Source organism: Castor canadensis, chromosome 5, assembly GCF_047511655.1.
Source record: "Castor canadensis chromosome 5, mCasCan1.hap1v2, whole genome shotgun sequence".
In the NCBI taxonomy this organism is placed as follows: Eukaryota; Metazoa; Chordata; class Mammalia; order Rodentia; family Castoridae; genus Castor; species Castor canadensis.
Genome location: NC_133390.1, coordinates 150,780,526 through 150,795,808, shown reverse-complemented (window position 1 = coordinate 150,795,808; position 15,283 = coordinate 150,780,526). Strand labels below are relative to the sequence as shown.

The 15,283-nt window shown below is 41.8% G+C and overlaps 1 protein-coding gene across 2 annotated transcripts; it reads left to right on the top strand.

The window, feature by feature from the left end:
- Positions 1–419: 419 nt before the first annotated feature.
- On the top strand, positions 420–13,754 carry Chgb (chromogranin B). 2 transcript variants are annotated; one of them, XM_074074381.1, is made up of 6 exons: positions 420–615; positions 1,075–1,104; positions 5,295–5,341; positions 5,822–5,915; positions 10,984–12,734; positions 13,371–13,754. In XM_074074381.1, the coding sequence occupies exons 1-6, from the start codon at positions 567–569 to the stop codon at positions 13,446–13,448; spliced, it is 2,049 nt and encodes a 682-aa protein (XP_073930482.1). In that variant the 5' UTR covers positions 420–566; the 3' UTR covers positions 13,449–13,754. The 2 variants fall into 2 exon arrangements, with proteins under 2 accessions (XP_073930482.1, XP_020022421.2); XM_020166832.2 differs by lacking the exon at positions 1,075–1,104 and having other exon boundaries at positions 421–615.
- The last annotated feature ends 1,529 nt before the right edge of the window (positions 13,755–15,283 follow it).

The following is a 15,283-nucleotide window of genomic DNA, read 5'->3' as shown; positions in this document are numbered from 1 at the left end:
TTAGCAGGAATCTTTTCCTTAGCTAGGTAGAAGTAACACAAAACAGATCTAGTTATTTTCACACTCTCAGCAGACCCAGAGGCATATGCACAGCTTCAAACGCACGTTTTTAGATATGGAGGTGTGGTGTGTGTTGGGGGTTGGGGTGGGGAGGGAAGATGGCGAGCAAGCTTGGGCAATCCAAGCGAAACCTCCGCCTCTCTCACTGTCTCAGATCTACCCTGCCTCCCTTCACTCTTGCCATTCCTCTATCCGCCTTCCTCTCCACCTCCTTTGCAGGCTGTGCGCACCCAGGCCTTGGGAATGGCGTAAATTTCCGCCTGCTTGCGCCGCCGCCCTGGGGGCTGCTTCTGACGTCAGGGCTGAGCGAGGGGGCGCCTCCTCCCGGCTGCTCGCCCCTCCAGGCCTGCCGGCCCCCACCTGCCCTTTAAAAGAGGCCGGCCTGCGCCAACCGCGCCACACCGCGGGGACCAGGACGCAGTGGTGTCCTCGAGCATCCCCAGCTCGCCTTCCTTCCGCACTCCGCCGCACCGGTCCAGCCGCATCCTCCACCCGCGAGCGGGGCCATGCAGCCCATCGCGCTTCTCGGCCTCCTGGGAGCCGCGCTGCTGGCCGGTGAGTGGGCGCAGTGCGCGGTTCAGCACCGCGGACAGCGCCGGCCTCGGGCTTCCCCCAGGATCCCCGCATCCTCGCTGGCGGATACTGGGTGAGAAGGGTGGAGTGTAAGGTTCCTCCCCTCACTCGAGGTTCTTCATTTCTTCTCTTTCCTCGGTGTTTCCCTTGGACTACCTACCCCGGCCCCGGTTTGACTCAGAAAGAGCCGGTGGGCTTCCAAGCCTAGCCAGGACAGTCCAGTGTTTTCCTGCCTGAATTTTCCTACAGATAGGAAGAAAGCATTTCCAAGAAAACCCCGCATTTTGTGCTCACTTCTCTCCCCATCTGGAGACACGCTAATGTAGTCTGATTTTGTTTGAATTTTTATAGCCAGGTGAGCACAGAGAGGAGGGAATACGTGTAGTTTTACATTAGTTGGTACCTGCATAATTTCATCTGTTATTGTTACTATTATTACAGAAACAGGAAGAGGTAAAACAAATCCCATAGGTATATAAGACATTTGGTTTTTTCTTCACGTTTTTATATGTATATATTTTGTTCATATGTCTGTATGTAAAGGTTAATATATCTCTGCTTTGTATTTCCAATCTAGACAGAGGTAATTTTCAGATTTAAATGAATCCATTTTTAAGTTATGAATGGAAACTACACTAGATATTTTGATTCTTGTACTCCAGGAAAATAACCAGAGTATAAAAATAATCACAAAAGTATCTCTGGAGTGGTAAAAAAATAGTTTTAGTCAATTCAGGAGGATGAAATTCAATAGTAGATATTTGATAGCTTCTCTTTATGTGTGGAGATTGTGACATTCATCTTTAAAACTACTATAAATCTCAAAGAAATGATCTCTGAATATTTGGATCGAGTGTGTGTGTGTTAAAGTAAAGTTGCTATGAGTATGGAAATTGTTGAGAAATAAGCATACCATAACCACATAAAACTCAAGCTTTTCTGCAGCTGTTTTAATGACCTAGAGAAAACCGTCTCTGAGATTGAGATTCCTAACTAGACTTGAGATATTGGGTATCCATATTCATGGCTTTTATTGATAGCAATTATTGGATCAAAAATGTTGAAACAAAATGAAAGTCAGATGTAACCTATTTTATAGCAGACTACAGACATTCAGAATTTTCTAAATTTTTGTCATTCATACAAATTGCTAATAAATGACCTTAGTTTAATTAAAGAATACTAAATGAATAATTCAGAGTTATTTCTGGTTAAAGATATTTTCAGAAAGGAATTGCTAAAGGAGCCAAAGCTATGGTACATTGTGTTATAGACCACAAAATAGTGACATTTTGGGGACTTATTTAACTATAGTGGTAGAATTCTTCAGCTCTCTTACATAATAGAATATTTCAATAGCAGCTAAAGTGGATATATATTATATATACTTTTATTGAGGTATAATTCACATATCATAAAATGCACCCTTTTAAAATATATAACTTATACAAGTATAACTTACACTCTGGCTTTTTTCTTCAGCTAAAAATCTTTCACCTTTTTCAAAGTATATAACTCAGTGGTTTATAGTATATTCACAGGTTATGTAACTATCACCACTATCAAATTTCTTCACCCTAGAAAGACACCCCCCGTACCCACTAGCAGATACCTCTCCATTCTCTCCCTTCCCCAACCCCTGGCAATAAGACATGATAGCCTTCAAGTACAGCTTTTTACTTAGCAAAATCACAGAGCTGGGGGAAAACCTCAGGAAACAATTTAGTCCATTTTCCACCTGTAAGAGCTTCTAGAGGGAGATCTGCAACTTTCTGTACACTTTAAAAATTAATATGAGTGAAGTAGACACATGGTATCCTTATTATTCTGCTGCTATACTGGGTGGCTTCTGCTACCCACATCTTGCCTGACCTTGGTTTTAGGAGGAATTTAGGAGTCGTCATAGCTTATTAACAGAAGAACTTAACAGATTTTGTAGCTCTTCTTTAAATCTGGGGTCAAATCTTAATAGCCTTATGAGATATTAATACCTTAGAGATTATTTTAAGATTTATCATATTATTTGATAGTTTTTGCATTTGGTTACTTCATTTCATTGTTGTTGTTTTGGTGGTACTGGGGATTGAACCTAGAGCTTTGCAGATGCTGGGCCAGCACGCTACCACTTGAGCTATGTTTCCAGCCCTGATTACCTCATTTTTAACAGAAGCAGATTTTTTTCTTTTGTGCCCCATAATCTTGCTTTCTACAACAATAAGTTACACTACTTTAGGGGAATCAACTTTGCTTCACAATTCTATTGAAAGAAATATGGTGGCACTTAGATGTCTCACCAAGATGCACAGGTGATTGCACAAGTAAATGCTAGTTCCTTTCCATTAAAAAGAGTCTGAAGATCCTCCGACAGAGAATCAGGGCTGTTCTGCAATAACAAGTGTAACCTACAAATTGTCTAGGATAACAAGAGAAATATTTCTCTCCCTCAAAATCTGAAAACTATCAATACTTTGGCAATATAAGTAGTTAATAAAATCATCTTTTACATTTGTGAAAAAAGAGAAGTATTAACATGAAACTGCATTACTAGAGAAGGTTTACTGAACTAAAATTTTAAAAGGGCAACTCGTAGTTTACTAGGGGCAATTCTCTCATATTTATTTCTTTCCAGAGCACTTTACTGATTTCAAATGAAAAGAGAAAGTTCTGAAGTGACTATGTTCTCAAATAGCATCTATTTTGTGCATAAAAGAAAAGCTCAGCATATATTGGACCTGGACACCAAGGGTTGGTTATTCAGCTCTCATCTGATCTACATTTTAGGAAGAACTCAGGGTTTTCACAGCTTGTTATGTTCTTCTCAATCATTTTAGAATAATTTAAAAATTATTCTAATCTTGGATAATCTTGGACCTCTTAAAACAATTGGAGTGAATTCCAGGCCTTGCTTTGTAAAGGAAAAAATTTGCAAAGTGAGCAAATGAGATAGGTGTTTTATTTCTAGGATAGGCCCTATGATATGTAATTGATGGGCTGGGGGAAGGTAGGTGTTTGAAGAGGGCTGAAAAGCAAAGCATTTTGGAAAGGAAGATCAAGTTCCTGGTCATAAGAAAACTGCATTTGAGTATCTTCCATGCCTGATGTCCAAGGGGTTTGCTCCTTCCCAGCTAGTTCTTTTATCTCAGGGACCTAGAGTAAATTTCTGAACTGAGTTTCTTCTATCACAATAGCGGTTGTCTACTCCAAGAAGTGCCAGGAGAACTAGCACCTATATGCAAATGCTTTGAGCTTTTCTAATGGAAAGGGCTTAGACAAAGCAAAGTCAAAGTGAAAGGTAAGAGGATCAAAGCAGCATTGAGAAAAAAAAAATGGCTGTGGAAAATTCAAATCACCAGCAGGCAAAGGGGGCTGGTGGAGTGTCTCAAGTGGTAGAGTATCTGCCTAGCAAGGATGAAGCCCTGAGTTTAAGTTCCAGTACCACCAAATAAATAAATAAATAAAGCAAGCAAAGGGCTGGAGGCATGGCTCAAGTGGTAGAGTGCCTACGTAGCAATCATGGGTCCCTGAGTTCAAACCCCAGTACACCAAAAGAAAAAAGGTAGCAGAATCTCATGACATTTGAGGTAAATAAATAAATTTTTTTGTTCTTAACATATATTATAAGCCAGTTGTTAAACACCAGTTTACATGTGATATTGCAGGCTTGACAATGTCCTAGGAGAACTTGATACTTTTCCATGTTCTTTACATGTTGGAGACAACCTAGGGGAAGGTAAACACAGTACTGATACAAATGTATAATCAAGCTTATTTAGGCAAAGGCCTTGGATAAAAGTCACGGTAATTAATTATTTAATAACCATGTTTTTATAAAGTGAGCTTGAGGGAGGCTATTTTCTTGGGAACAGGGATAGGCAGAGGGAGTCACAAATCTGTACCCATTAGGGGTAGGCAGAGGAAAAGGATTAAGGAAGGCAGCTTGATTCTAGTTAGATAATATATAGAAAACTGCACAGATCATGAATATACAGCCTAACACATTTCTCATACTGTGTAATCAGTAACCAGACCAAGAAATGGTATGTTACCAAAACCCAAGAAGCCTCTGTTTGTGCTCTATATTTTATTTATACTGGATGTAAGTCAACATTCATTTCCAAATGTATTTAAGCCATTACTAGAGTAAAACAACTGTGCATGTGCACACACGTATGTATATTGTGTGTGCACGTGCACACGTGTATGTATATTGCATGTATACGTGCATGTGTACACATATGTATATTATATGTGTGCATGTGTACGCGTGTATGTATATTGTATGTGTGTATGTGTACACATGTATGTATATTGTATGTGTACGTGTGTGTATTGTATGTGTGCATGTGTACACATATATGTATATTGTGTGTGTACGTGTATACGTGTATGTATATTACATGCATGCATGCACGTGTACACATATGTATATTATATGTGTGCATGTGTACACGTGTATGTATATTGTGTGTATGTATGCATGTGTACACATGAACTGGGGCCATTATGGTGACTGTTGCAGTCATGCCCAGATACCTTTCGGTACTCTTTTGGTCTTGACTCTGCCCCCCTCTCCAAATAATGGGGGGTGATTTTGTGAGTTTGGGTTTACATAGCCTCCAAAAATTAACTCAAGCTGTTTCCATTCTTTTGCAACTTCAAAGCTGTCAGTTCTGTGCCAGTGGATAACAGAAACCACAATGAAGAAATGGTGAGTTAAAATGTCAGTCTAGAATATAGACTTGTGTCTAGACTCTAGATATTTCCACTCCCTATGCTATCAAACCAAACACACACATACAGATACAGCCTAGTCTTACAAGGCTGGATTTTCATCCCTGAGAGAACAGGAGTAAGGGATGTCCCTTCTTACCCCCACATTCTTCCTGGAGAGCTTAGCCCCCCACCCCTTGAGGATAACTGTCATCACAGCATTTTCCTTCTGACCTGCTCAGAAATGGGTGTTCATTTCCCTTCTCAGAGTAAACACAACCCAGTGCCTTCTTGCATCATTTTTTGTAGCAGCTTCAGAGGCTTCATCATAGTCCTGGATATCTGTATTCCTGCCCTAAGAGATGCATGGTCCTGCATCAGTATAGGTCATAGACAAGCCTCCCTTGACAGCAACTCTGGGTTGAGTTGTGTTCTAGTGACATCAACTTTTCCAACTTGCTTTTGTGTTTTCCCCCAGGTGACTCGCTGTATCATTGAGGTCCTCTCAAATGCCCTGTCAAAGTCCAGCATTCCACCTGTCACCCCTGAGTGCCGGCAAGTCCTCAAGAATGGTAATTGTCCCACACTGCATGTAGACCCTGGTCCCCAGTTTTCCTTGCTCTTGCTTTCTCCACTAACCTGCAAATGAACTTGGGGGCATAATGCACTACGAAGAGTGTTAACTGACTAGAGTAGCTCCTGAGGAAACAGAGTTATGACTTCTAGCCTCTGCTCTACTACTTTGTAGATGTGTGACCGTGGGAAAGACCCCTTGCCTCTCTGGGATGAGTCTTCAAAGTAAAGCGGGGGAGTCAAGCTCAGTTGTAGTCTTTGAGATGTCTATTCGTTCTAAACTTCTTGGTTTCATGTCTTGGGTTTTCAAAACAGACTTCCATTTGGGTGGAGAGAGGCGTGGGGAGTGCTTGTTTGTGATTAGATGGGGAGGGGGCTGAGAGGGCTGGATGATGAGAGGAGAGCAAGATTTAAGGATTACTCTTCTCAAAAAAAGAAAAAAAAAGAATTACTCTTCTCTTTACCCTCCACTCTTCTGACAATGAGAAGTTAGAAGCTTAGAAAAATGACTTGAAAATTTCTGGCCTATTTACATGACAGATTAGTTAAGATATTTCAACACATTGCTTTGTAGACTGGAAGGCACTACCAAACAGCACCAGAAGTTCCAAGTCTGAAGACAGGGAGGGTTTAGAGTAGAGGCAGGGCATCCCAATGAACCAGACTAACAGTTTTCTGAGTCTACACTGGTTTTCCTCTGCACCAAAGAGCCGCAGTTGAAAACAAGTTTGAACGGTGATATAAGCAGTATTCATTGGTAGCTGACATCATGAGATCAGTCTTACAAAACTACACAGTTGCTTTTATGCAAGAAGTCAAAGTGGTTCGAACAAATTCTAAAAACACTGCTTCTTCAACACCTACTCTGCTTTTAAATTTTCCATTCTGCTGGGAACAGTGAACTTCTTTTCTTTATTCTTTTCATACTTAAAATCTCTCCTTGCAAGAAACAATCTCTTGCTATTGCTACACATGGGCTTTTGTGCATAAAATGGTAAAAACAAGTATTAGCCGTTGGCCCAAAGCCTAACCTACACTAACTTACTCTGCCTTTGGGAGAGTCAGGGTAATCATGGTAGATGTGTGGGGCGGGGGTGGGGGGGGGGACTGAGCCATTGGAGGTTCCAAAAAGGGGAGCCTATCACTCAGGCAACACACTTCTTTCTGATTTCTGCCCAGCTTTCTTTGCTAGCTAAAACAGAGTGGATGTCCAGCAGGGCATAAAGGCTGTTACTCTGGGCAAACCCATTTTGCTACCTCCCTCTCCCTTTCTTTGTTTACCAGATGAATGTAAAAGTGAGGGGTTTGTTTATGAAGTTATCAAATAATCTTGCTTGCTTAGGAAAAGTTTTTGACTGTCAGTGTCTGCTTGTCTAGCAAAATCAGATGACTGGCCCTTAGGCTGTCGCCATAGCTTCTGCCTGTCACTGATTATGTCCCGGGATCTTTTTAGTATCTGTTGAGAGAGCCTCAGGGAACTGGTAAAAACCAAATGACCCATGTCTATGAAGGACCTTGAAGAGAGATAGAATGCTGAAACAGGGAAGACTTAAGAGTGTCTATGGATTGTAGCCTCAAGCACTAGTCAGGGCTAGACAGATAACATAAGGAAGTAAGGCAGAGATTGGAGGCATTGCTGAAATAGTAGAGTGCCTGCTTTACAAACACTGAAGCCCTGAGTTCAAACCCCAGTCCCATCAAAAAAAAAAAAAAAGTAAAGCAGGTCAGAAGAGATCCACAAAGTGGAGGTCACATGCCTCTTCTGAGGGGAGCATATAGTTCTCAGATTTCATCCTACTAGGGAGAACAGCAGACTGTTATCAGATTTCATGAGTTTTCAAAAGCTGTTAAATTTTTTACTTTATTTTATTTTTTGTTGTTGTGCTGTGATTGAATCCACAACCTAAGCAAGTGCTCTACCATTAAATTATATCCTCAACATAAAATTTTTAGTGAACTCTCCTGGCATTGAAATATTGTCTCTGGATTTGAATTTACTAAAATGCTGTTTAGCCAAATGGAACTTATCTCTAGGCCACCAGTTTGCAACTTCTGTCCCGTTCTAATCTCTCTTGGCAATGTGTCCTAAGCCAATCATAAGACCAGAGGAGCTTTGGCTAACTGGATGAATTCCTCCATGTGGCCTTTGCCCCAGTCCACACCCATCTCTGCCCCCCACTCTCTCCGGAAGGTTCCAAGTCAGTGTTCACTCAGTGGGCAAATGAGCATCTGGGGAGGATTGTTTCATGGACATAGGGAATATGTCCAATTTCTTCTTTTTTAGGGGGAGGAGGAGGTATTGGTACTGGGATTTTTGAACTTGGGGCTTTGTGCTTGCTAGACAAGCACTCTACTACTTGAGTCATGCCCCTCCCAACTTTTCATTTTGGTTATTTTTTTAATAGGGTCTTGTGCTTTTGCCCAGGCTGGCCTGGACCCTGCTCCTCCTATTTATGCTTCCTGTTTAGCTGGGATGACAAACGTGTGCCACCATACCAGGATTGTTGGTTGAGATAGGGTCTTGGAATTTTTTTGCCCAGGCTGGCCTTGAACCACAATCCTCCTTAGCTCCAACTCCCAAGTAGCTGAGATTACAGCCAATTTTGTAACAGCTATAAGATCTCTTTGACCAGGGTTGGTCTGGTCATCTTTGCAGCATGACAAAGATGAAAGGTGCATTTTTCTTTTTTAACTTGAAAGCAAGGGTGAACTTCACACCTTGGGTTTACAGCTTGACAATGACTGTGCTGCTAATCACAGCCCTTTTCCAATCTCACCCGCAGGGGACTAGAGCTAAATTTAGGAGGAAGTGCTAAGCCTTAGGCATAAGTTGCTATAGGCAGGAAACAACAAAAATACTTCTGTTCCTGGCAGCTAAGAACCCCGCATACCAGCAGACTGTGACCCCTTCCCCTTGAGGCTGAGATTCTGTCTGCTCAGATCTCTTTCAGCATACTCAGAATGACATCAGCATCTGCCATGTGAGTCAGCCTGGGCTGCTATAACAAATATCGTAACTGAGTGGCTAAAACAACAAATATTCATTCCTCACAGTTGCGGAGGCTGGCTTATAGACAACCAACTTCTCATTGTATCCTCACTTGGTGAGAGACCATCTCTCTCATGTCTCCCCTAATTAGGTCACCAATGCCACCATAAGGGCTCCATCCTCATGGCCTAAGTACCTTCCAAAGGGCCAACCTCCTAATGTCATCACATTGCTGAGTAGGACTTCATCATATGAATTTTGGGGAGGTGCAAACACTCAGTTAAGAGTACCACACAAAGCTTCCCTGCCTGACAGTGTTCAACTGGTTAGGAGCCCCAAAGCTGCACGCACCATGATGGGCTCTTAAAAGGCATGGGGACTGTGACAGATGGGCCAGCCCTCAAGTATTTTGATGTGGAAGGTCAGAGACAATCCCATTGCCTCATAAATGTGAGAATGTTATTTATTATCTTGACATTCTGGGCTTTAAATAGAGGGGTACATATAGTTCACTATTTCTTGGACATTTTTATAAAACATACATTTTTGTAAATATAAGTTCAACATGACTCATCAGTACCATTCAATAGAAAGATAATGTAGCCACAAATATAATTTTAATTTCAATAATATATCTCATTTTTATCCATTATATTTTATCTAACATACAATTTTATATATCCAGTCTATTTATAATATATTATCTAATAGATCCAAAATATTATCATCTCAACATATAATCAACACATAAATTATTGAAATAGTTTACATTCCATTTTCATATGAGGTCTTGGAAATCTGGTTTGTATCTTACACATATAGCATGTTTTAGTTTTGACTAGATGCAGCTAAGACCTCCATAGCCCCAAAGGGCTAGTGGCTCCCAAAATGGACAGTGCAGAGGTAGACCCACAGCTGCCAGTGGCCTTGACTTCAGACTTTCTTCTTGAACTTATTGAGACAAGTTGAAATCCAAACCCTCTCAGTAAACAATGGAGACAGTGTTGACTGTATATCTCTTTTCATGGGGTGCCCTTGAATTAAGGAGGATTTAGTAAAGGAACTATAGATATTTGGAAAATATGGAAGAGAACAGCAAAATATCAGTTACACCATCTATTGCTGACTCATGGAACACAAAGACAACTCAGTCTCCTGACCTGTACCCTCAGCAGCTAAGAACATGTGGAGTGGATGGGACCTGAGTGAAGGAAGAAATGTCCTTTCCATTGCTGTGTACTTTTCTCAGGAAAGAAATATATACCTTTCTTATCACCAGTTATAGCCATGCATCTCTTAATGATGGGGTACATTCTGAGAAGTGCTTTGTTAGGCTATTTCATTGCTGTGTGGACACCATACTATATACTTATACTAAGATGGCTACAATATCACTGTTATACACTCTTATGGGACCATGATGGTAGATGTAATCCACTGTTGACTGCACCATCATTATATACTTCTATCCTTGCTAAATATGCAAAGAATGATCCAGAATTATAACACTCTGAATTTCCATGTCTTCCCCATCTGCAAAAGTAGGAGGTTGAACTGGATGAATTCTAAGACTTCTGTTTCTAAATTCTGATATTTCATAAATCTGTAACTGGGTTTTGACCATTAATAGTACCAATGAGAGGTTCTGATTGGGTATTATGAAAACTTACAAATATAGGGTTATTATTAGATTTAAGTACAACCAAAGAGCTTTTATAGCACTTGCTTTTTTTTTTTTTTCAGTACTGGGGTTTGAACTCAGGGCCTATACCTTGAGCCACTTCACCAGCCCTTTTTTGTAATGGGATTTTTCAAGATAAAAGAGCACAAATTATTTGTCCAGGATGGCTTCAAACTGTGATCCTCCTGATCTCTGCCTCCTGAGTAGGTAGCATTACAGGTGTGAGCCACCAGCGCCCATCTAGCACTTACTTTTAAAATGTATCAGAATGTATTCTTTAATAACAATAAATTAAGCAGTTTCCAGGGGCCTTGGGATTTATAATGATTACCAAGGCTGGTACTTGTTGAACCATGGCATTTCTGAAGTTATACTTCCACCCATATTTTCATTGTAGATGGAAAAGAGGTCAAAGATGAAGAGAAAAATGCAAATGAAAACACAAAGTTTGAAGTAAGATTGTTAAGAGACCCAGTTGATGTCTCAGAAGCCCATAGGCCCTACAGTAGGGAGGAAGCAGGACCTCCAGGGGAGGAGGACACTCAAGGCCAGACAAAAGAAGACACAGAGAAGCGGGCAGAGGGAGGACACAGCCGAGAGGTGGTGGATGAACCCCGGGGGAGCCTCTTTCCCTCTGACAGCCAAGTTTCTAAAGAAGTAGACACACACCATTCTGAGAAAAATGAAGGAGAGGACAGGGAGGAAGAAGAGGGAGAGAACTATCAGAAAGGGGAGCTCAAGGAAGATGCCAGTGAAGGGAAACACCTTGAAGAGCCAGGAGAAACACAGAACGCTTTTCTCAACAAAAGAAACCAGGCTACGGCTAGGAAAAAAGAGGAGTTAGTGACCAGATCAGGTACATACTCTGCTGGGCACTCTGAGGAGAAGACACACAGCAGGGAGAAGAGCAGCCAGGAGAGTGGAGAGGAAACAAGGAGCCAGGAGAAGCACCCTCAAGAGTCTAACATCCAACCCCAGAGCCAGGAAGACTCTGAGGAAAGTGAGGAAGACGCTACCTCTCAGGCGACCAAACGACGCGTGAGGCCCAGACACCACCATGGGAGGAGCAGGCCTGACAGGTCCTTCCAAGAAGGGAATCCTCCCCCTGAGGAAAGGGGACATGCCCTTGAGGAATCTGAGGAGGACAATGTGGGTTTAGGGGAAAAGAGGGTCCACCATTCAATTCACTACAGGGCTTCAGAGGAAGAACCCGAATATGAGGAAGAAGTGAGGAGTTATCCAGGTGTCCAGGCTCCTGAGGACCTGGAGGAGGGACACTATGGGGGAAGAGGAAGCGAGGAGTACAGGAATCCAAGGCCTCACAGTAAGGAGAGCCAGGAGGAGAACAAGAGAAACTATCCCAGTTCACAGCTTAAAAACGTGGTACACAGATATAATGAAGAAAGTGAAGAAGAGCGGGGCCGTGACGGGGGAAAGGGACGCCATTACAGAGTCAGAGGAGGGGAACCAAGTGCCTATTCTACTCCTGACACCAGAGAAGAGAAAAGGTTTTTGGGCGAAGGATACCACCGTATTCAAGAAAGCCAGGTGGACAAGGCAAAAAGGCATCCCCAAAATGCATGGCAAGAGCAAGGAACCAATTACCTCAACTATGGTGAGGAAGGAGCCCAAGGGAAATGGCGGCAGCAGGAGGACATGAGAGACCCTAAAGAAAACAGGGAGGAAGCCGGCCTTCAAGATAAACAATATGCCTCTCATCATACCCCTGAAAAGAGGAAGAGATTAGGGGTGCTGTTCAACCCATACTTTGACCCTCTCCAATGGAAGAGCAGCCGTTTTGAGAGAAAAGACAACATGGATGATAATTTTCTTCAGGGTGAAGAGGAAAATGGGCTGACCTTGAATGAAAAGAATTTCTTCCCAGAGTACAATTATGACTGGTGGGAGAAAAAGCCCTTCTCGGAGGATGTGAACTGGGGATATGAGAAGAGAAGCTTCGAAAAGGCCCCCAAACTGGACCTGAAAAGGCAGTATGACAGAGTAGCTGAGCTGGACCAGCTCCTTCACTACAGGAAGAAGTCAGATGAATTTCCCGACTTCTATGACTCCGAGGAACAGATGGGTACAGGCCATGAGGCAGAAAATGAAAAGGATGAGTCTGACCAGAGAGTTCTGACAGAGGAAGAGGTACGGTATGGGGCTTTAACTGAAAATTAACTTACAGTGGTCGATGTTAATATGTTATGTTCAACAATATCTGGTATATATATATTATATACAAGATAATATATATATTATTCTAGAGTTGAGTCAAGGTTGACAGCCACTGTTCTGGTGTCTTTCCCGTGATCATCTCACTGTCCATCACTGTCTCCCACGGTGGGTTGAACAGCTGGTACAGAAATCAGATGTTTTGGTCTATTTTTATTGGCTCATATCTTCCTACCATCACAAATTTACATGCAGGAGAAGTTGTATTATAGAGCTTTACCCTATCCAAAACATGTTTTTCCTACTGTTATTTTGGTTGGTGCTTCTCAAACTTGAATGTGCATGAGTCACAAGGGATTTCTAATCCCTAGAGTTTCTTATTCAGTAGGTTTGGGGTGGGACTCAAAAACATGCATTTCTGGCAAGTTCCTTGGGTGATGTTGGAGGTGTTGATGCCACCAGTCAGGGGACCACACTTTGAAAACCACTGATGGAATTTGACTCAGGCAGCGTCTAACATACCTAAAACCCCCTTTCTAATCATACTCCTTCAAACTATAGCAATAGAAGTTGACCTGGAACCTCATGTCTCTACTTTTCTGTATTTTCCAGGAAAAAGAACTTGAAAACTTGGCCGCAATGGATTTGGAACTACAGAAAATAGCCGAGAAATTCAGCCAAAGGGGCTGATGGTTGTCGGAGCAATGGCAGTTTTAAGTAGTTCTCACACTATCTGTTTTGCACTACTTCACTGAATGGCAGCATTTATTTAGCCAAAGGCAGAAAGTAGAATTTACTTCTCATTAAATGTTTGACACAATTGGAAATGTCTTTAATCTTTGCTGAATGCTATTGAAAATATGAATAGCATGACCTGTAGCATACTCTTTTTTGCAAAATAGACATATTAATATGCTTGTGGCAATGACTGTGCTACTGTCTTTGAAAAAAGTTTGTTTCAGTTTGAAATAATAAAAGATTCACCTGAGACCAAAAGCTTCATGCTTCTCAGCTTCCTTTGGGTTAATTGGGAGGAATGTGGTTTTCAAATCCACTCTTTAAATTCTGAAAGGTAGCATTGGGATTTGTTGGTCTTTCAAATGCATAAGGCAGAGGGGCTAAAAACAACAACAAGAAACCCCCCCCCCCCGATTCTTTTAAGGTAAAACAATGTGCCGGAAATAAAGAGAAAAGGATGCAGGAAAAAAAATACATATATTCTGTCCTGAGAGAGATTAGATAGGCTTGAAGAACCTGTTTCAATAATAATCATATTATATTTTAAACCTTACAAACTGGGTGACTGAGGGTATAGCACAGAGGCAGAGCACTTGCCCAGCATATGTAAAGTTCTGGGTTCCATTCCCAACACTGGAAAAAAATAGGGCAGTATGAAACAGAAATGCAGCCAGTTCTCATTATTAGCTGTGTGCATCACTTGAGCTTAGGAGTTCAGCAGTTTGTCATCCTGGGCAACACAGTGAAACTTCACCTCAAGAAAAATAAAAATGAGCCTGATGCTGGTGGCTCACACCTGTAATCCTACCTACTCAGGAGGCAGAGATCAGGGGGATTGTGGTTCGAAGCCAGCCCATGCAAATAGTTCATGAGACCCTATCTTGAAAAAAACCCATCACAAAAAAGGACTGGTGGAGTAGTTCAAGGTGTAGGCCCTGAGTTTAAGTCACAGTACCCCCCCCAAAAAATAATAAAATAAAAATGAAACCTATGAACTAGAGAGCTCTAGGAATAGCAGGTTAAGGCTGAAAGAAGACCTGGGTAATGGGAGGAACCCTGAATTTGTCTGGGTATGGTGGCATATACCCCTAATCCCAGCACTCAAGAGCCTGAAGCACAAGCTTCATAGGGCTTATAGCCCAGGGCTGCATAGCAAAACCCTGTCTCAAAACAACAACAACAAAACAAAAACAAAAAGCCTCTCTGGATCAAGAATCCAAGCGTCTGGTCTATCCAGATAGGCTCCTGGTCCCTCCCTCAGGGCCTGTTGAATTTTTTTCCCCATAGGAAGACGGAGCTCTGACGTAACTAAGTAGCTGTGTGGCTTTGAGGAAGTTGCTTTTCCTCTCTGGATCTCAGGTTCACCATAAAATAAAGATTATCTGTGTCATTGGGTTTTTACAAAGATGATATGAATTTATGTAAAACAATCAGCAACACATACATAGACAATATAGCTTTTTGCTCCTAGGGTCATGATAAACAACATAAGATCAAATGAAGTGCAAAAGAAAAGGATGTAATCAAGAGATGAGCTAAACATGATATAGGAGGCTGCTGCAGGCATAAGTCAGTCTACTGTTTTATAGTAAATTGGTTTAGTTTTGAGGGGGACAGTACTGGAGTTAGAACTCGAGATCTTGCTAGGTAGGCACCCCCAATCCTGTTTTGCTTTAGTTGTTATTCAAGTGGGGTCTCAGCTTGCTTGTGCTTTTGCCACGAGATCCTCCTATCTAGATCAGTCTCCTGAGTAGCTGGGATCACAGGTACGCACCACAGCCTGCTTT